The sequence below is a fragment of the Poeciliopsis prolifica genome, unplaced genomic scaffold (assembly GCF_027474105.1).
Source record: "Poeciliopsis prolifica strain line A6 unplaced genomic scaffold, Auburn_PproV2 SCAFFOLD010, whole genome shotgun sequence".
Classification (NCBI taxonomy): Eukaryota; Metazoa; Chordata; class Actinopteri; order Cyprinodontiformes; family Poeciliidae; genus Poeciliopsis; species Poeciliopsis prolifica.
In genome coordinates, this window is record NW_026562385.1 from 7,336,814 (window position 1) to 7,359,626 (window position 22,813).

General features: G+C 40.3%; 1 protein-coding gene across 4 annotated transcripts in view; it reads right to left on the bottom strand.

Moving 5' to 3' along the window:
- Window positions 1-878: 878 nt before the first annotated feature.
- Window positions 879-22,813, bottom strand: part of grapa (GRB2 related adaptor protein a) — a 45,770-nt gene continuing 23,835 nt past the window's right edge. For all 4 annotated transcript variants that reach the window (XM_055036088.1, XM_055036087.1, XM_055036086.1 and 1 more), the window contains 2 exons: window positions 12,613-12,781; window positions 879-1,854 (listed from right to left, as the gene is read on the bottom strand). In XM_055036088.1, the coding sequence (XP_054892063.1) occupies window positions 1,669-1,854; window positions 12,613-12,781 (355 nt within the window). In that variant the 3' untranslated portion in view covers window positions 879-1,668. The remainder of the gene's footprint in view (window positions 1,855-12,612; window positions 12,782-22,813) is intronic.

A 22,813-nucleotide genomic window follows, 5' to 3' on the forward strand; every position in this document is an offset into this window, starting at 1 on the left:
CCTTTTTGTATCCATTCTATAATTTCCAGTGTGGTAGAAAATACCAGAGTAGATATTTAGATTATGAGGCACTTTGATGAAATCATGATCCACCTTTGCAACTTTAGTGATTAAGACGGCTGTGTAAAGCCAAATGATTTGATCGGTGCTTATGCTGGTGGTGAATGGACGGGGTTTCTCTGAATCTGATTACTTTTTGCTCTCATTGAAACATCTGAGTGAAAAGTACTTGAGCCACTTAGACAACATAACCTAATACTGTTTACAGCCATGTGCAGGGCAGTGTTTAGAAATCATTTAAAACAGTGATCAAGTAAAGGAAGGGGATGTTCTTCCTAGATCCATTAAACAAATAGCGATTGGCACAAAGAGTTTACTGTGGTCATCATCCTCTAAAGTCACAGTTAAAAGAAAGTGGACACACGTCCAGCTAGTACCAGAGTCTTAAGGCAGATAAGATCTAATCTCTACCTGGTCCTTCAATTATTTAACTCCCACCCCAGGTGTACAAGATCCCACACCACAGATGTCGTTATTTATTCAACAAAGTCAGAGTGGAAAAGTTTGATTAAAAAAAAGAAACACAACAAAAACAGAAAAAATGGAAAAACCCTAGATATGACCAAAATGTGAAAAGAGATGTTAAGGGGATGTATTTTATTTTACCAGATTAAAAAATTGGAAAAATAAACCAACTTTATTTTTTTTTGGTTGTTTTATTTAAAGACAAAAATGCTTCTATATCTTTTAAATGTAATTGGTTACATTTTTTCAAAATGTTCTCTTTTCAGTGTAACACTATTAAATTGTGACTTATAATTATTGCAAAAGAGAAAATGATGACAAATATTTTCTTTTATTTATCTTATGCTAAGAGACCAGGTTCAAAGTTTGTTTAATTGATTTCTTATAACATGTAATGGAAGACCAGACCAAGTTCATATTGTAAATGTCAAATATTTACAATATATGCTTTTTATAGATTACATATGAATAGGAATAAATACATGTAAAGAAATGGACGGTGAACAAAATGAGCTCGTTACATTTTAAGCAGTGTATTTTCAATACTGTATCATAACCGAGTCCTCACTGCACTATGGGGGACTTCCCTTAGTGGTTCATAATCAGCTCTCTGCAACGACATACCATACACACCCACACACAAGCAACAAGTCCAAACTCAGTCAGATTTCCATCTAAACTCCCTGCAACAGACAATATTCTCACATAATGGCCTTTGAATTCGACAGGTTTGTTTGTCGTCATCTCCAGATGTTCCTTACAAATAATCAACCTCAGAGTTTCTGCTCTTCACTGGCGGTCCTTCTGAAGGATACTGCAGAGGGACAAACTTCCTCGGGGTCTTCACTTGTCATCTCAGCAAGGGTTCACCAGCTCTTGTACAGATAAAGAAATAATAACGCCTGGGATCATGTGTGTTTTTGACTGTCGCTTTTATCAAGCGGAGGAGAGTGAAAGCTGAGATGACATGGACATAAGAGGAATCAGTTTATTAAAGCCTCAGTCAGTCGTTCACTCCAGAGGTCAGTGAGAAGCCGTAGAGAAGGAGAGCAGCGTTTGTTTTTCACGGGGCGGAAGTTTGGGGTCCCGATGCCCGGTGGACGAACCCTCGGGTAATGGCCGTGTCCTTGTCATCATATGGGGTCACTGGTATTGATAAATGGGCTGGACATACTCGGGGGGGAAGTAGCCCAGTCGTCCGTGACAGCGACCCCTCCAACGTACCGAGTCAGAGCAGTCGACGAGTTCGATGAGGTCTCCACGCACGAAGCGCAACTGCGACGGGTGGTGGGGGTTGAAGTCGAAGAGAGCATGGGCGTGATGGGGACGCTGGGGGAAGAAGAAAGAGAGAGAAAAGTTTCTTAAAATTGCTGACACACTCCTTTTACAAGCAAGAAAAATATGAGTGGAATGCCATTTTGAAAAGCTGAATTACCTAAATAGAGGCTAAACGATATTATAAGATGCTAAACAGCAATGCATCTTAATAAATTCAAAAGGAGATGAGGAACAGCTAAAGTACTGCGGAGCCTATAATGGCGATCACGGGAGCCACGCAGGGCCAAAACCAGGGCTGATGAAGAATAACTTGTCAAATTTGTCAAACATTTGATCATCTCCAAGATTTATGGGGAAATTATGCTGTGGACTAATGAGAGAAAAGTCCATTTTCCTATAGGCGTGCTCCAATCACACTTAGAGTAAAACTAACACAGCATTTCAGACGTGACGGCTCCGTGACGGTCAATGGCCGCTCTGCCGCTTCACAGATATATATTCTGTGCTCTAATAGAAAATCCTGAAGGAGAATATCATCAGCTTGTGACCCTTAACTGAAGTGCACATGGATTATGCAGCAGTACAATCATCTGAAGCAGCGATAAGTGGGCCAAACCAATGCTGGCTGAACCGGTAACTAACTTTGTGTTAGTTTTTTAACACAGGACAAGTTAGGATGGGAGTTTTGTTTTTTTATCCCCTTTATATGTCAAACTACAATTTGAAAAACAGCCTTTTTAATGTTACCTTTGTCTGATATTAAAATATGTAAAAAAAAAACAATAGAAGTATGAATTTCAATGCCTTTTTTTTAATAAAAAGGCATATATTCACTTTTCCCTGATGCAAATACCTCATTAAAATGACCTAACAATATCTTTTTTTTCATCCAAGCTTTTTGGGTCATTTCAGATATTTGTTTGAAAAAAATGGAACAATGTGTAATATTGATGGACATCAAGGGACGACACTGCATCTTTATGCATCTTAAGTCTGAGTCACAGGAGACCGGCCCTGTGCATGTAGGAGGGCTAAGCCACAGCAATCTGGGCTGAGTTGCATGGGATTTAATTAACTCCAATTTCTGCTGCACAACGACTTGAAGCAGAAATTACTGATCAGCATGTCTTCAAAGCTTTTTTATTTGTCTTGTTTATTTATTCATCGTAATGAACATTAAAAACACAAATCTCTGATGCACGCTTAATTAATTCCAACTGGGAATCACAGATAACATTTTTGCCTCCTCGAGACTCTTTTAAAACAATCTGGTGTCAGAAGTGTTCGCAAGAACTATGCCTCGCTGTATTTTTATTTTTAATCTTCAGACTGCAGTTAAAATCTTTTATTCCTCATCGTTACTCTTTAAAATTTTCTCCCCCAAAAAACCTATATTTCAAAGGGACTGGAAGAGAAAACTCTCGACAGAAGAAATGGTGAAACTCAGACCGAGTAGTTTTTGTTTTTCATCTTTGGAGAGGTATTATTTAATTCAACACCCACAACCCGGTACAGAATAAAGATAATGCTGCGTCTGTGAAGTTTTTGTTCTCTCACTGTATTTTTTTATTTTTTTTTTGGATCAGAAATAATAACAAAACATGCATTCACCTATTAGCAAATCAGCCAAATTACTGTAATTATTGAGAGAAAAATAAAACGTTCTGTTTCGGATTAGCGAGTGTATGACACGACGCTTTTGTCGTGGAGGCTGGTTCTGAGGGGAGAGGAGTCAAAGGTTGCTATTTTCAGCATGACTGAGGTGTTTAAGAATAAAGAAAGCACAGAGACGGAAGAAGCGACTAGAATGAACATTTCCAACGTAGGTATGTTGGTTGTACATTCAGGCTCCAACACATAGACAGACACTTCTGGGGCTGCTTGTCGTGACAAACCTTTGCCATTTGCAGTTTTAATCCTACCGCTGTTTGAAGTCCTGAAAATTCTCGTTAGGGAACCTTTTCTTAAATTGGTGAAGGAATAAATTGACTCGGAGATATCCAGTAGGTTGAAAATAATAGACCAAACTTGCTGTGTTTTGTTCACTTTTAGCTTTCAAGCTCTGACATGGAAGAAAGCAGACTTGAAAATAATTGGTAGGCTTTTCAAAAATCTCCAAATAAAGAAAAGTATGGATTCTCTGAAGAATAATAAGGATCTCTATAAGGGATGTTTAGAGTTGGACATCTTTAAACAATGTTTAAATAGTCAATAGACATTAGGATAAGGTCTAAAAATAAAACACTTGATATGTCTAAATTGTTTTTGGGTTTTGTTTAGTTGTTTTTTTTTCTCTCCTCGTAAAATAATTACTTGCTGCACAGAGCTGAAAGACCAGAAAAAAACATTTTACACATTATTTTTATATCCCCTCATGCAGCAGCTCTTAAAGATGAATCTGAACTGAATAAAATTGGTGCCAAAAAGTCAAAGCTTCATATAACTGGAGACTGAGATCTCTAATCAGTAGAGGTGAAGAACATAGTTGTAAATTTAATGTTGTTGGTGTCAGAATGCAGGAGATTTCCCACCTTTCTTGCATCTGTTTTACATATGGAGCCGTTTGTCTCTTTACTACAGTTACAAATATTTCTCAGGAATGGGGCCATCGCTACAAGCGACCTTTTTTGCATGGAAAACTAGTCAAAGAAAGAAAAACAATTGTTTTCTTTTTCCTCCTGGTGTAGACAAAATCTCAACTGCTTTCAGTCCCTCTTCTCGAAAGATTTATTAAAGTTCTCGAATCTAGCACGCTGTTACTAAACAACTGCTGGTGTTGCGCAGCAAATCTCAATTGGAGAAAATATTTTAGATTGCAGCACAACTTTCTGGCCCAGCTTGATGAGCGGCGTGTGCTTTCATGAAAATTTCATCATCTTCGTGAAGTATGAAAGTTACACAACTCCGACTTTAAAAAGTGTCAGAACACAACTTGGAAAGGTCACGACAGGAAAAGGCGCTTTTAAATATGGAACGACGAGCGTGACGGTCAGGCGTGCACACCTGCAGAAAACGGCAGATAAGAAACATCAGCAACACATCTGGGGCTCTGACGGGAACTTCAGGCCTCAGACGGCGAGCTTTCTCTGTCTCGCTGTGTTTTCTTCAAACTTAAACAGGAGCAGCGCATTTCATCTCCCCTGATAGCCGGCCTCCTCTGATCTGTGTTGACTGGTGAAGTAAAAGCAGTTTAAGAGCAGCAGAATAAAAGCGGCTATTTTCGGAGGGAACATCTTAAACCCAGCTAACCTCTTAGCTGTCAGCTGCGCTCCCGCAGAGGAGAGCGGATGCGGCATGAGCTAGGAGCGAAAGCGGGAGGCTGAAAGGAATACTAATGCTGCTCGGAGACGTGCGTGTACCAAAGCGTCATTGCGACAATTCTGGATATTAGGCTACAGTAGGTCTGTGTTTTTAGGACTCAGGCTGAAGGTGGATGGTTTCACATGCACAGGTCAGGAGAAACAGGGGCATGTCTTCCCCCTTCTCTCATTACCCACTTTCCTTTTAATTTATTATCAACTAAAGGCCTTGAGAGCCAATAAAACCTTAAAAAAAAAAGACAGTTACAAATCCACCAACTCGCCCCCCAGTATTCATAACTTTTAATGTGTCATGACTAAACCTACATTTTAATATTGCTGCACACAAACTCAATCTGTGTCATGAGATGGTGTGACACGGCACTATATAAATAAATCAAATTTAAATCTCATTCAATTTCTTTTTAATTGCATAAAAACAACTATTTTAAATATGTACAAGTATATTTTCAAAACACGTTTAAAACTCAATTCTATTCTAATTGATAAAAAATAAATAAAATTAAATTCTGTGGGCGTCACTGTTAAGAGCTACCCCAAACTCCTGGTTTTGAAAAGTGTCACCCCAATAAAGTTCTGGCTTTATTGGCTGTTATTTGGCAAAATGTGGAATATTCAATAAATCTTACTATTTTTTTTTGCAAGACACTATTTGCTGGGATGATAAGACACAAGCTGGCTATGTGTGAGCGTCCCTTCTGTGGACACGTGTGACGATTAAAGAATGGCCTATTTCTTTTTATGTGCCAGTTTGTGATTAGTGATAGCTTGGAAGGAGTAACAGGACCCATCAATTTTTGGCATCCTTTTCACGACCCACTTCAACCCGGAAAGAGCCCTGAGAGTGGTGCAATTTAATTAGTAATGTGAACAGGCTGTGTCTTTGTTCTAATTTTGTCTCCACATTTTCGCAGCCATGACATTTAAGGCAGAAAATAAAGTCTTTCATCCTGTTTGAAAAGAAAAAAGAAGAAGAAAAAAAACCAGACTGATGAGGGACACATGACAGAAAGGTCCACACTTTTTTTTTTTTTTTTTTTTTCGCTGACAGGGGTTTTTGTTTGAAAAAGAAAACTTAGTGGAACAGGAACAGGAGGATATTAAGGATGAGGTGGGGTAAAATATGAAAAAAGGAAAGGCTGGAAATTATTTTCTATTCTGCTGTGCACAGATAAAAAAAACATGATCCATGTAATGAGCTGGGAAGGATTTAGTTTGGAAGGACTGAGAGCACAATGGGGATGAAAATACAAAAAGAGGGACATGCAATTAAAGCACTATTCAGTTAGTTCCTGTCTGTGAAATTGGCCCATAAAGCTGAAACAAAGAAAAAAGTTATTCTGTAGTTAAGTGATTTGGTGTTCATCAACATCAGAAGCAATTAACATTTTCTTACTTTTATTTATCTATTTGATTTTAAATTTTATTAACTTTTTTTTTAATTAGCAGCAACTTTCCCTTAGAAATTATGCATATCTTATGTCACAATAAGCAACAACTGAGGACGCTTTCAGTGGAAATGTTGATACCACAGTGCTTTTGTTTCAGCTTTCCTTCTTAGGAGCATGAGCAAAAATATAACTCTTTGCTTAAGAACTCTGTATATTTGTGGCCAATAATCACCAATATTAATGTTCTTAATATTAACGTAGTTATTAACCAGTGTTGGAACTACTGAGCAGATGTTATTGCGATTACAAGCCCACGTGATTGTAACCTTACGATTAAAACCCAGATATATCATAAACAATTGTGAGACTTATTTTTTTCTACATTCCTCCTGAGAGTAGCTGTGCTGCACTACCATTGCCAGCTTCTATGTTAGAAATAACATCAAGGGAAGCATATATTTATGATAATATGTTTACAGATGAAAAAAATAGTGTTTATTTTAATTACTTTTGGAGAAGAAAAAAAGGAAAGCTCCTCACTTTTCTCCCATATGGCTACTGAATTTGGGGGAAAAAAATGCTAGTTATTAACAAATGGAGGGAACTTTTATGGAAAGATTTCACCATGCTGTAGAGTGGTGAGTAAAGTCAAGTCAAGGTCATTAATAAACCACACATAGATGTTGCAACTCCGAACTAAGCTAACTCAGTCTACTCAGTTTCAACGCGCGCGAATTGCCGTTTATTAAAAAACACTGCCTTATCAGGAAACACTGTAGATGTGACTTATTCTCTTGCATCAGCGGCTCCCGCTGGATCGAATCAGACTGCCGCTCTATTTAGGTCGTACATTTTACCAGCCTCCCATGTGACAACTTCCGTTTTTGTGTGTTTAAGCACCGCCGCGGCGCCCTACAGCTAAATTCCTCCCGTGCACCTGCTCCACATGTCCCCGTTACGAGAACTGAACAGCATTCCCTTCCGAGTCACTTGAAACACACAAGCGTGATCATGAGCCACATTTTTAAACAAGAATCCCATTCGCAATAAATCTGACATCACCTGGCTACAGAAGCGGCAGCTTGGCTGCTCTCAAAAACTGGGAAAACAAAATAAAACAAAATAAAACAAAAAAAGCCCTTTATTTCACTCTTACTATTGCATATCAATAACTAGATCTGAAATAGAAAATGCAGGATTTAAAAAAGTTGATGGAAAGCTTAAGTCCAGCCTTTCTAAATGTCACAAAACTTGCGTTTCATAACATTGGGGTGAAAAGAGCTGTCTGAGTCTGAGGGACCAGATTTACTGCAGCAAATCTCCCCCATCTCAAAGATCAATATATGTGGATCATCCTCAGATGAGCTTACAGGCCCTGTATTCAACACATTCTATACTCTTTGCAGTTATTACTACATTTTTCCCCCATTTTATAGACCCAGAATACAAATTAAATGGCGAAGAGGATACATTTTATAACAAAGTTTAGTCTAAAAAAAACTCTTCCAACATTGCTTCCTCATCCGATCATCTTTGAAATGCTACAAAGCCGTAGTGACTGGCTATCTGCGGGCTACACCAGCGCCTTTTCCCTTCTTCTCCTTTTCCTGCACGCACTCCAAAGGGAGCCATGGTTGATATCGAAAGGAGGGAAAAAAAATGTTGAGCTGCGGCCAGACGCATCTGCAGGACTGAAATAACAGATGGCATCAGTACAGACAAGGCTCCTTGATATATGTGGATCGTGTTTTTGAGCTGCTTTGGAAACACGCTGTCCTGACAAGGTTCAGGAAGATGCGAGTGGGTTAAAAAAAAAAAAAATCTTCAATTATTATGAGTTATGACATGTTTTCTCTGGAGCCGACCCCTGTTTGCTTTTTTGGACTGGAGTTCAAGTATTTTTAACCTCTTTGCCTGCTTGTTATAAGAATTTATTTTAGCATAACAATTTATGTAAATCATGTGCAGCAGATTTACAAAAGCAAAACTATGTTTGTCTTGTTCAGAGGATATAAGTGAAGAGATTTCCCCTGTAGTCTTTTTCTGCTTTCGTTGACACAAAATTCTTGGTTCTTTTTATATGTCATCCAATTTTGATGATTCAGAAATTTGATAAAGGTTCCCAAAAATCCCAAATTTGTTGTAACTTTAAACTTCGATTATTGTTTTCAAGGTTTGTTTCGATTATTGTTTCGATTATTGTTTTCAAACATGCATTTTAAGGCGCTTGACCTTGAAATGCATGTTTATCCGACGAGTAGATTACATTTTTGAAACGTGAAAACAACTTTCGTTGTGACATAGCATCATGAGAGACGGTCCAAGATGTTCGTCTCACTTTCTGTGGAAGTATTTCGTTCTGTAATCAACATGGATTAGATTCAAAGGTAGGAGCCACCAAGACATCCAGCAACCCGAGCCAGAACCGGTAGTTCCAGTCCACGAACAACCGTCAGCTAAAATAACAGCTGTTTGCATTGAGATTTTCTCGTAAGCCAAGCCAAGAGACGAGAGTGTGGGAACTGCATGAGCAGTGAGTCAAGTCACGTTACAAGTTCTGTGGCCTTTTTATGTGGTAACCTTTGTAAACGATAAAAAATTGTCGAAACAAGTCCCACAGTGATGTATCTCAGATTGTGCACCAGATGGAACAGACGTTTTGCAACAGATCCATGTCTTCCATGATCTGGACTAAATCATTTTATCCGTCACCAACGCCAGCGGTAAAAGTCGCAACGGAAATGGCAAAAAAAACACAAACAATACAAACAAAAAAACACAAACAGCCGAGGGTAAGTAACGTCACTGCCTCCGTCTCCAGGCACACAACATTCTGTGCAGTTTCTGCTTCCTCGTTCAGTTGACGACCTGCTCCGCTGATCGTGATGCTACTCCTCCCTAACAAGCCTTACATCTGCCATACATCATTGAAAGTTATTCCAATTTGCAATGAAAACGTCCCGTGCTGTCACGCACAAAGCCAAAAATAGACTTTTTTTTTTTTGCTGTTTTAAGAGCAAGAGATGTTGCTACGGATGTGCACGCAGCCATCCTACAGTACAAATGAACTTTTTATCGCATCAACTGGATTATGGATCAAATCAGAGAAGCTAATTTGCCTTCTCTAATAATCCATATTTTCTTCGGATCATTTTTTTTTTCCCTCATTAAAATCCAAATCAAATCCAAGGAGAAAATGGATTTGTGTTACAGGAGGGATTAATTTAACAATACACCCTGCCTCCCTCGGGTTTATGAGACCAAAGTTAATCACCGTAAAATCAACTGGTCTTCTGTGCTCTGTTAGAGGCGACCGCACAGAAAAACAGGGATTTTATATTTGGTATTTGGCACCAGCATGATTAGCTCATCATCATGAGTGTAGGAGATGGAGCTCTCGTGAATCATGTGACCTTTATGTTGCCTGTCACTTGCTGTTAGACCCTGACTTAAAGTGAGTGCAGCAACATGGTTGTCTGACTCTGAGCAAATCATTGTGATATATTTTATTACAGCCATGGTAAAGATGTACAAAACGTCAAAACGTAAATAAATATGTTCTTGCGTAATCTCACACTTTTCGGTTGTTTAAATGAATAACTGCTTTTATTATATAGCTCTGCACGCTTGGATGGCTGTTGAAAAAGGCTGATTATGTGAGGAAGGCTACATCCCTGTGCTGATTTTTCCATATTCTTTCGAATCATTTTCAAAGACAAGATGACAACTTAAGGAGAAACGTAAAAAAGTAAAAAGTTTGAGCAGGGAGCTTTTCTGTTTTGTCATCTGAAACACTCTCCTCAAGTGCGGCTGCAGCGAAAATGCCAGTGGAGTTCAGCGAACACTACACATCTACATTTGTGATGGTGGGAAACAGGAGACATGAAAACAAACTACCATGTAGACAGAATCTAATACTTGCTAGGGATACTTAGTAACCCAAGCATGAAGCTTCTTGCTGCAGTTTTAAGGGGGTTTTTTTGTTTGTTTTTCTTCACATCCTTTCCGTCCTGCTTTCTGTGGGAGGTGGCAAGATAAATATGGGTCATTGTTCAGGCGCGTAGCCGCTTGCTAAAAGAGCTGAGCCTCACTGTCACACCATGTTAATTCATACAAACATTAGCAAATGTCCTCAAATTGAAAGTTACACGTTTGTTTTTTTTTATCAATTCAATGTAAAGTCGAGATTAAGCTACTGCGGTAAAGGTTAAAGTTGTTTTAAGGAATGTTTAAACATGAATAAAAGTGATTTTATGAAATGACCGATCGAAGCATGCAGTTGGAAAAGCATTTCCCCAACATAATATTTGTATTAAATATAAAGACAAGGAATTTAAAGCAAGGTGAGCTGTATACAAGATACACAAAAAGGAAGATAGGAGAATAAAAAAGGACACAAAGAAAAGAGAAATAACACACAAATGAAACATTTTAAGGAAGGAAATAAGGACACATTCAAGCAAAAGAGGAAGAACACAGAAGGAATGGAGTACCAAAAGAAAAAAAGGAAGAAACAAGGATGCAAAGAGAGATTATAGGTGCAAGGAGACAAAAAGAAAACAATAAAAGGAGGAAAGAAAAGCGGAGGGTGTATAAGAAAATATTTAAGAGAGGAAGGACAAAAAGAAGAGAGGAAGACATTAAGACCAAGTGGATTATATATTTCAGAGTATCCAGAAGGCCTACATTACACTCTGAAAGTTTATCCAAAACCTAAGTAGCCATCTAAATGGAGTTTTTCCAAACCACATGAATCATCCTGGGTCTGATATGTTTTTCTTAGCTAGAAACTTAAAGTAACTAACTGATCTCACTGTGCTGCTTGACCACTATGATCAACAGGAATGTATCTGTCATTGAATCAAACAGATTTTATTATAAAGTGATCATATATAATATATAGTCTGAATTGGCGCTGTATAACTGTACAAGTAAACTGATTTAAATTGAATCCCATGCTCCTGCCTGTTTTTATCTTCAGAGCAAATCTTTCCCCTGTGGATAAAACACAACTTCTACTAAACCAACAGAAACAAGGCCAAAAGGCACAAATTCATCCTAATGCAAACCCAGACTTCTCCACGAGGGCAGCGGACCCTTTTCATTCAACCCCCCCTGTAGACGTGCATACAGCAGCCACTTCATAAATTACCTCCAACAAGCCGGGTCCTGATCTCGCATGTCAGCTAAGAGGAATAAAAGTAACCTGATGAGTATTTCCACGCTGACATTGCTAGAGCGACACCGACGCGCTCTCAGCACCGCTGCGGATCAAAAAGCATCTGTGGTGACTGCGTCAGCCTGCGGGTGCAGCTCGCTGCCACTGACAGGAATAGCTGCCATGCAGTGCCAGCTTGACTTCTAACGCCAGTCTAATCATCACCTTTCCCCAAGGGGACGCCACTGCACACATCCATCTATATGCGTCTATGAAGGAGTGGAAGAAGGTCTGACAGTGGGAGTCCTGGAGGAGGGGGGAATGTGTTGAAGTGTAAATATAGGGAGCTAATTTATTCTTTCGAATGCGAGCGAGCCCCTGAGAAAAAAAATCGCTTTTCCTCGCCCGTGTCGCGTTCAGTCATCTCAGCGACGGACACTGAATGATTTCTGTGATCTTTCATTACAGGCAGCACCTCTTGGATCAAACTCTGCCGCTGCAGTCGCCGAGCATGTGGAGCGCTCCTGGATCTGTCAGCTCCATTACTTAAAGCTCGTGCCTGGAAGTTGGAGCGAGATGAGAAATGAACTCTGTAAGTTGCGTGTTTGCTTACACCTTCGGGACATCAGGCAGTAATTACTTTACTGCGTCGCAAAGTTTCATCGGATCCTTGACGAGTGTGAGCGCAAAGAAGTGTGATGAAGGTGGCTGATGGGAGCAGATGTTCTTTTTATGGTTTGGTGAGCGTAGTGGAAAAAAATGAAGTCTACAGACTTATGCAGATGGCTTTTTTTTTTAAGACAATAAATACATTTAAAATTCTGAACTGACTTGTTCAAATTGGGCTTGAGATGCTGAAGAAAAGCATCAATGTCCACGGTTGCCATGGTTAAATAAAAGCGAGGCAGAAAGAAAGAAACATTGAGTCATGTATGCTCACCCTGGCGAATTGCTCGGGGTCTCTCAGAAACACCGTCCTCTCTTTAGCGATGCTGTTGCTGTGGTAAAACTCCACCAGCTCGTTGAGGGAGGAGAAGGCCTCGTCCCACACGTAGTACTGACTGCAGCGGTCCTGCAGCACCTTGAAATGCTGGACGTGGTCCCCGTAACTGCCAAAGAGCAGAGCAGAGGCCAAATTAAGTGCGTCTCATTGACGAAGTGAATGCAGATAAAATGTCAGCGTCCAAAGCAGTGTCAACGTTGAAAACAATGCACCGTAAAGTCATCGTGAAATGGCAACAACAAGGTTAGGAACAAACAAACAGACAATCACAAATTTGACTTTCACTTTCATAACCTAATTTTGGTTATGCAAGTTCCTAATTCATGACCTCTGCTTTTCTGACTTCCTGTCGCCATCAGCTGTGCTGCAGTGCTACTGTGACTTTATTTCATAAGATGCCTAACCATAAAATGAGTTACTACTCTAAGGCTAATTCGCTAAATTAGTCAGATGAATCTAGAAGAATGGTTCAAGTATCTTGTTCATGAATGACGGTAGGATGGTGTTCATGAATGCACAGACAAATTTAGGAGGGGGGGGATTGAAGATTTGCTTTACATCCTGCGATGTAAAGCAAATCTTTGAATTTTCCAGTCCATCCTCAACTACATTCATGAATGTGGACACTGATCCCAAGATTCTGGACAGAAGCGGCCAAAGTGAGTTTCCTCTGTAGGCTGGCCGGGCTCAGTCTCAGGAATCGCGGTTTCCCCTCTTGGTGTTTCACAGCCACAACCCAAATATTCAAGAAGTGAGAAAGGATGGATGACTACTTTTGAACCAAGTGCACCATTTCCCACTTTTCTGCCTCTCATAGATATTGACAACCCACCTAATCTAGATGTTTTTAAATACAGGCAAATCTCTGACTTGCCTTTAAGCTAAAAAAAAACAAATTTCCCCCGCTTTTCCTCCATGCCAGTGGAGAGCTTGGTTGCTATGTAGGCCACCACAAGAGGGAGCTGCAACCAAGTTGGCTCCCGGCTTCCAACACCAAAAGTCAAGACTGAAACCCATTTGGACTAAAAAGAGTGTCTTCACATCACAAGATGTTTTTGGCAGACAATTCTTTCAGGTCCAGCTTTGGAAAGATACCAACACTATTGGCCTTTAGTCTGCAGAGATTTCCCTCTGGCTGCACAGCTGTCAGCTGTTGGAGCTGGCATGCATTCAGTGCAGTCTTATCCGTTTATCCCTTAAAAAAAAAAAAAAAGAAAGGAATGCAGTGACCTTATTTGACGTTTACTTGTTAATTAAATTTAGGTTGTGGGCTGCTTTGAAATAAAAGAACCAACAAAACAAGAAAGAAAGACAAAAACCTGAAAGTGTGAATCAACAGTGAGGAGGTGAATGCAATTAACAATTCAACCTTTGCGTTTAGTGTGTGTGGTGTGTGTGTGGGTGTGTGTGTGTGTGTGTCATTTCATGGTGCTAAAAGAGCACACAATGACATTTACCCGGGCTGCCCAGTGGGTTTTGGGGATTTTGTGCAAAGCAGATCACGCCAACCAAGTGTTTCTAACTTGGTCATAATTTCAGCACGCCCAAAAAACACAGACTGCAGAGCTAAACGGGGGCCTGTGGTTCATCTGTGGCAGGTCGCACCAAGCAGCTGCCAACATTTCATGAAATATTTTTGATGAATAAGGGTCTGCTGAGAGCCCGGCGTGCTTTCATGCAGCTGAATAATGACAAATCGCACCCAGTGACAAGGATAAAAATAGCCGCGGTGTTGAAGTGCGGGCCTTGTTGTGATAATTAAAAGAGTTTGGCCAGGGAGAAATTGGCAATCACCTGCTCGCTTGTCCCTGCTTTGTGGAGGTTGCTAAGTAACTTGCAAGCTTATCTTTAGAAATCTGGACATCTCTCTGTGATTATGTGCTTATGTAACTGGTTCAAATATGCAGTGGGAATCAGCACAACACCCCCATATTTCTAAACACATCGCAGAGGAGGGGTGCGCGTGTGTTAGGCTTATGTTAATGACTTTTAAAATGTCATCACACATGAGGAAGAAAAAAAAAAGACTGTGGCAAAATCCTTGTTACCATTTCTTTAATTTTTTTTTCGATCTAATTTCAGTGATAGGATGTTATGGATTTATCATTTATACGCGATAAGCAGGTCAAGCTGAATGTTTTCATGCTGATCAATGCGACCGGATCTCCTCCTGCATCACTTTTGGTGACCCAGAATATCTTTCTCTATCCAGACTCTGAGCTCTGGGAAAAAACCCAGAATTGGATGTTTCTCAGCTACTCCTCCACCTCGCTCAACATTGTTTTCCATCTTTGCAAGAAGCAAGCAACCACCTGTCCCTCTTTCCTCATGCGTTAGCCATGGGCTTCATGCGCTCTTCTTTCATCAAACTTATATCAAACTTCTCTTTCTGGATCTGGGTTTTTCTTGCCTCGATTCATATAGATCCATCTCTCACTGACTCTAATGCTCATTCAATCCATGTATTTAGATCAGAAGTATCATTTTTTTGGCACCAACAGGAATACTCTGCTGCACCCTCACTGTGGGATGTTGTGTCGCCGTTGGACTGGATTTTATAGTTCATCGCTCTATCTCTGCTTTATGCCTCTTTAAAAAGAGAAGTTTTAGCTCTGGACAGGAGGTAGCAAAATATTAATGACGCATAATCAGCTCCATCCATCTGACCAGAATCAAATCAAACATTTATTCGCCATTAATACTACACTTAAAGCTTCTAATTTGCTGCGCGGCAAATGACTTCTGCATGAATACACACATTTAGCGAAATGCTTGCAATGAACTTTAAGGGGAAAATAATGAGCAAGCAACTTCTTTCTCACTACAGATCATCCGTCGTCCTATAAGTTCCACTTTCTTGGGAAGAATCACGTCTTCCTTTTTTGACAGTACAATGGTAAGCAGTTGTTTGCAAAAGCCTAAAAAAATATATGTATGAAAACGTAAGTAAAAATGTGTTATGTTGCTCGACATCACATTGACAATTTTGATAATTAACATCCAGAGACGGTGGAGAAGCAGTTCGCTGTAATAATGCAAAACACATCTGTCTCCGCTGGATTACAAGCACTCCCAGCACATTCTCAGCAAGTGCCGTCTCATCTCTCCGATCCACTGTAATTAGGGCTCTCAGCGATGGAGAGATTGTGTTCTCTCCCCAAGTGAGAGGAAACGAAAGAGAAAGTGTGGATGGATGAACGAGAGAGAGAAAATGAAATGGATGTGGAGATAGAGCGGGTAGACGCGCTGTGGAAGAAGACGAGTTATTTTCGAAACTTCTGCCTCGCTAGCGGCGCAATCCGGTTGGCGTGAAGGTCAACGGTCCGCCTCGCCGTTTGCTTTCCGCCGTCAGTCTGTTCTCACTTCCCTTTTCTTGTCGTCTCTATTTGGACTCTGCCGGCCTCTCTCTCACTGAGCCGCTGTTCCGCTCCTGAGCCGCTGCGCAGATGTGTGGAGTATTTCGCTTGACCACACCGACACCTCCAGCTGTCGATGCCACTCTGTGACTGTGTCGAGTGCAACAGAGACTCTTATGTGCTGGAAAACACAGATTATATTGGTTTGTGCCAACCAAAGCGCGTGTGTGTCCATGTGTAACGCTAACTCCCCACAGCATTTCATCTGTTGGAGACGCAGCGTTTTGGCTGCGTGCGTGTCAGTCTGCCGTTGCACGCCAGCCATGGTGGGAGGGCTCAGGTCACTTATAGCATTAATTAGGCATCACCTGTTTCAATGGCTGAGTGGCGGAAGAGTTTGATTTGTCCACTGAGACCTCGAGATGACAATAATGAAAGACCTTAAGAGAGGGAATAAGAAGTCGGAATTGCGGCTCATTGGCAACCGTAGAGAGGATGTCAAAAAAAAAAAAAGGCCTGAAGTGAATTCAGTTGATGTTGTGCTGATTTTCTTAATCCAATCTTACATTTTATACAGTGAGTTGGGCAGAGGGGAAAAAAATCCAACACAAGAAGACATTTGCTACAAAACAGAAGCAAAATTAAAAGGTGAAAAGAAGATGCAGGACTTTCTGCAGACATGGTCATATTTCAGTTTCAGTGAGACACAGACGTGCATCAGCCACCAAAGCTGTCACCTTTTTGACCTATTTCAACAACAATGATTGCACCTGCGCTCTGCGTCGAACTCAATCCTTTTTTCTATGTTGTCTCTTTCTGTCGATTTCTATCACGACCTTTCGGTGATATCACAGTTCAGTGTTTTGATCACTGAACTGTGATATTAAATTTTACCATTGATCTGCCCAGGTTACACTGAGGAATTCAGAAAGTAAACTACAACAACAGTAACAATAAAAGAATAAAATTGCTTTTTTTGGCTCATGTTGAAATGTTGGCCAAAAGAAACGTGTTTTTGTGGGAATATATTTTTAAGCCGAAGAGCAAGCAGCACACTTTTTTTTTCTTTTTTTTTTTTGGGGGGGGGACTCCCTCTGTCAATGGATTAACCTACTCTTAAGTTTTTAAGGTTGTGTGAAACTAAGGTTTCTGTGAGCTAAATGTAAGAAAAGTATTTTGCTTAGCTTAGCAACAAAAGAAATAGCATGTGGAAACAGTTGACCAGATGTTTTGTTAGGGTCAAACAAATAAGTTACATTGTTTTCTGATAAACTTTAACCAAATTGTGCTGACTTACAAACCTGGAATAAAGTTGATATTTCTTTTGGTAATAAGATTGTGTTTCTTTGCAAAGTAAGGGCATAGCCGCTTCTTCCTGCCCTGATGCTATGCTAAGGTAGCTTGACTGTGTGCTGTCATCCTTCATACATCCATACAATACCCAGTAATACTAGTGTCCACCCGTTTCATGGAGCTGAACCAACAAAGAAATGACTGAGCCACATTAGGGTACACGATAAAATCCTGCATATACTTTTTGATTGCAAAATTCAGTCCATCTGTTCACAGACTGTCGTGATCTGCAGTTATTTGTATCTTTGTTTTTGTGTTCTAACTTTTAAGCATTTCCTTATTCATTTATGTTTCTATGTCTTGCCGTATTTGTTTTAGAATGGTATCACCATATAGTTTCTGTGTTTAGATCTTGGAATTGGATGTAGTTCTCTTAAATCTTTCTTCGATGTAGTTCCTTTGACTATTAGCTCAGCTCCTTAATTAGTCTCTCTCCATGAGTTTCACTTTCATTCTACCACAGCTGTTCCTCATCAACTCTTATTACTTTATGGTTCCTTTGTCATTTTCCACTCCCACCTCAGTAATAAGCTCACTGGTTTTCTTCATATGTTACTGGTCTCTTCTGTCCATCACCTGCATTCTTACTCTTCCGGCGTTTCTCTCCCTAAGTTCTCCTTATTTTATTAAAACACTCTGCTTAACCACAGCTTTCTCTCTGATATCAAATGTGACTCAAGTTCATTTATTGCTTTTATATTTTTGATTTGATTTCCATTTGTGATCAATATTTAATTTATCACCTTTGGGATCAATACAGCATTTTTAAGAAACTAAAGAATCTTAGAGGAGATACAATCAAGAAGAAATAAATAAAGAAACACTGTTAGGTAAGAAATAAGGAATAGTTTTAGGTACAATAAAACAGATAATATTTCATCAAAATTCCTTTTTTTATGAGACTTAATCTTGAAAAACCTGCTTTATGTTTCTTGATAAATCATTTTTTACTTATGTTAGGCAAACTAACTTTGGTCGTGTGTAACAGGAATATCTACACGTTCCTGCTCTGGATGGGATGACTTTGTGCCCAAGGCTGCACTGCCTAAGGGTAGAAATGCTGCAGAACAAACAAAAAGAGCATATTTCTCAGTTGCCCTCGAGCGGATTTTATTCATCTATTAATTAATTTTTGAAGTTGTTCTTACAGTTTCTTAGATAACACAAAGTTTTTGTTTTCTATTCTTTTTTGCAAAATAGTTTTTGCCCGTTTGTGTTGTTTCTGCTTAGGCTGCAGAAGGGAGTGCTTGCCCGGGGAATGACATTTATGGAGAACTACCACTGTGGTTGCTACAGAGTCTTTGAAGGAAAGCAAGTTTTAACACATCATTTTTGATAGTTAGTTGCTTAGGGTTGCATTTCTTTAGCGGTGTGATTTCCCCTTCTGTGCATAAGCTGCAGAGCTTTTTGGCCCCCTGTTTATAATCCGATCATTTCTTTCTACTGCTGCAAATTTCATTTCTCTGAGCTAACAAAGCTGATTGCTTTTGTTTCAGTTTTCCTCCGGTTCTGCTCTGTCAGTGATACCATAACCAAAACCTACAAATACAAATATAATTTCCCCTTCTTCATAGCTATCTCAATTTCACACTCTGACATGCGCAAATGTGTGCTTCGTCTTTGTTGCTGTTTATTTTGCTTTGCATTTGAAATGAATGTTTCCATTCCAAAGTGCCAGAACTGGCTTAAGACGGGAATGGGTCTCCCAGAAGTGAGTAGAATTGTAAAGTAGAAAAATAAGTATTCGTGACCTCGCAGAAATATGCAAGTTTTTGTAAACAAATAGCATTTTAAGTCTAGTAGTGTTTACTATTTTAAGCAATTAATTGCTCAGAGCACCAGACAGAGTACAGCCTGGTTTGGAGAGACACAAATCAGATTTAAATACACCCATTTGCCAGCAACACATAGACATCATTTCTGCTACTGCAACAGGGTTCTTCCATTTAGCTCTGGTCTCATTGGATCTATGTCTGTTCATGGTCTAATGGGCATGCATGCATACTCAAGAATGGTGCTTCAGGGGTCCTGACTTAAGATTTAAAAGTGTTTCTAAAACTGGCTATATATATATAATTGATTTAAGACCAGTTAGGCAAAATACAACTTAAAGGAAAAAACAAAATCAGCATTTCTCACACACACACACACACACCAAGAGAAGGTTACATTACATAACTTGCTTACTATTTCATTTCATGACACGATTTCTCCACATGCCTTCATTTATTCTCTCTCTTTTTCTTTCCAGAGGGCCGTCAAGTGTGAAATTGCCCCTCAAGTCATGATATTCATAGGATACTGAACTCACTGTGTGTTAGTCAAAGCTCAGAGAAGCTGACAGTATGCAACTGTAACATAGGCTTAGCTTGGAGGGTCAGCTTTCGTTAACAGTTCCACTCTGGAGTAATGTCCCTAATACGAGCCTAATGATGATGGATGACAAGCCCAGTGAACAACCAGATCCAGTTCGGTCTTTGTAGAGCCTTAGCAAATGAAAGGCAGTTATAACCAAGGACGCTTTATGCTGCTGGTATTCAAAATGGCCATATTTTAATTTATTTTTACACATTACATTTTTCAAAGTATCAACAAACTTTGACAGTTTGTTGTCTTAACACCAAATGAGATCTATATGCATGCATTGCTCCATTATTATGGCGATAGGAGTCAATCGACCTGTGGCCCTGCAGAACTACTAAAAGAGCCCAGTGAGCTTGAGCCCTTGATCAATGTTGGGTTCGGCGTCTCTTAACATCTCAATAATATAATTAAACTTTTCAATGAGCTTTGTTTGTACTTCCAGTAAGCCTGCAATTATTTATACTGCTTGTTTACCTTTGTCTACAACATTTTTCCTTCCACTTAACATTTTTAATAATATGCTTGGTTGCAGCCCTCTGAACACATTGCTTTTGTGGTGATAACCTTTAGTTGCTTGCTCTCTTTGTGGGGAATGTCACTGACTCTCTGCTGTCGAGTCAGTAATCTTCCTTATGGTTATGCCGACAATGTCATGTCATAATACTTATGCATTTTTTAAAAATCTTTAATTATACAAATGTAAAATAGCTTCTTCAAATTTAATTTGTGTACTAGTAATCTTAAAAAGCTACAACCATCAAAATTAGCAATAAGTGTTTTAAATATATTACTGTGTGTAATGAGAATGTTTGTTTTTTAAATTAAAACACAAATTAATAGACATTTAGATAATATTTTAAGTTTTTCTGTTGTATGCCTTCTGCAATAAGGCTGCAGCATTAATGGGAATGATGTGTTTTTAGTTTTTAACAATAATAATCTCACAGAGAGCCAGCAACAGGCTTCCTTTCTTAGATAAACAGACTTCATGTGTTGACTTCAGCAGCGCACAGATTTTTAAAACCACAATGTGTCGGAGACCCATTTGGCTTATTATGGAAACAGGAATCCTTTTTTAAAGGGGATAGAATGACTTTTGTTTCACATGACCTTCAGCTAGTACAGGAAAAAAGGCAACAGGAAACACGTTTGGGTGCACCTGTGTCCCGGAGTTCATGTCTTGACCAAGGCATTGTTCAAACCGAAGGGGTAACAGTTAAAGAAAACCGGAAAAAATACAGTTGTGTGTGTGGAACATTTCCTGTAAGAAGTGTAATTGCGTCATCTTGATGCACTCAGTTTTCTGGTAAAGACTGTACAAGGTCGATACGCTCAGTTAGATACATTTACTTGGAAGGACAGATATTGGAAGCAAATGCCAAGAGCACGAGGAAATGGAAAACAGTATGCACAGAGAAGAGGAAAGACCTAATTTCCAGCATTGTGCAAGTGCAGAAAACACACACACACACACACACACACACCCACGCACACACACACACACACACACACACACACACACACACACACACACACACACACACACACACACACACACCAAAGCTATCCTTTGGGTACATCTGCTGCTGAGTCAAAGAAAATTGGGAAACTGTCCAAGGGAGGCAAAAAGAGATCTCTGTACCTATGAAAGTTGGGGCTGGCGTACCTTCACTAAAGAGCCAACAGGGACAGTTTCACTGGCATGATCTGCAGAAAGTCCCTCTGCATGAATTCTGCCTTTTAAAAGTTTCTGAAGTTTAGACTGTTAAAAAGAAGGCCCCATGTGCTGTCTCTACACAACAAATCTCAACTCTCCCCACTCTAACCACAGTTGTAAGAAGGACACGCACCCAGCCAGCACGCATGAGTGGGCCCCACTTGTGTTTGATGTGGGCTACATGGGTAATGAGTGGGCATGGGTTTTATCTGGGCGAACTGCATGGGACACATATGGTTAACCTAAAATGAGACCCATATGGGCTGGCCCATATGGGCTAAATGCATGGGCCCTATTCAGCAACTAGGTGGGCTATCTGGGAATGGGATAGTACTGGGCAACACTATATGGGGCCCATGTGGTTTCAGTATCATGGGCCCAACATGGGAAGCCCATGTGGGCTGACCACATTGAACCCACATGACATCAGCATGGGCTGACCATATATGGGTTAGACCTGGGTGTGGATATGTGGGCCCAGTCCTTTTTTAAGTGGGCTATCTGGGAATGGGATAGTACTGGGCAACAGTATATGGGGCCCATGTGGTTTCAGTATCATGGGCCCAACATGGGAAGCCCATGTGGGCTGACCACATTGAACCCACATGACATCAGCATGGGCTGACCATATATGGGTTAGACCTGGGTGTGGATATGTAGGCCCCAGTCCTTTTTTAAGTGAGCTATCTGGGAATGGGATAGTACTGGGCAACAGTATGTGGGGCCCATGTGGTTCTAGTATCATGGGCCCAACATGGGAAGCCCATGTGGGCTGACCACATTGAACCCACATGACATCAGCATGGGCTGACCATATATGGGTTAGACCTGGGTGTGGATATGTGGGCCCCAGTCCTTTTTTAAGTGGGCTATCTGGGAATGGGATAGTACTGGGCAACAGTATGTGGGGCCCATGTGGTTCTAGTATCATGGGCCCAACATGGGAAGCCCATGTGGGCTGACCACATTGAACCCATGACATCAGCATGGGCTGACCATATATGGGTTAGACCTGGGTGTGGATATGTGGGCCCCAGTCCTTTTTTAAGTGGGCTATCTGGGAATGGGATAGTACTGGGCAACAGTATGTGGGGCCCATGTGGTTCTAGTATCATGGGCCCAACATGGGAAGCCCATGTGGGCTGACCACATTGAACCCACATGACATCAGCATGGACTGACCATATATGGGTTAGACCTGGGTGTGGATATGTGGCCCCAGTCCTTTTTTAAGTGGGCTATCTGGGAATGGGATAGTACTGGGCAACAGTATGTGGGGCCCATGTGGTTCTAGTATCATGGGCCCAACATGGGAAGCCCATGTGGGCTGACCACATTGAACCCACAT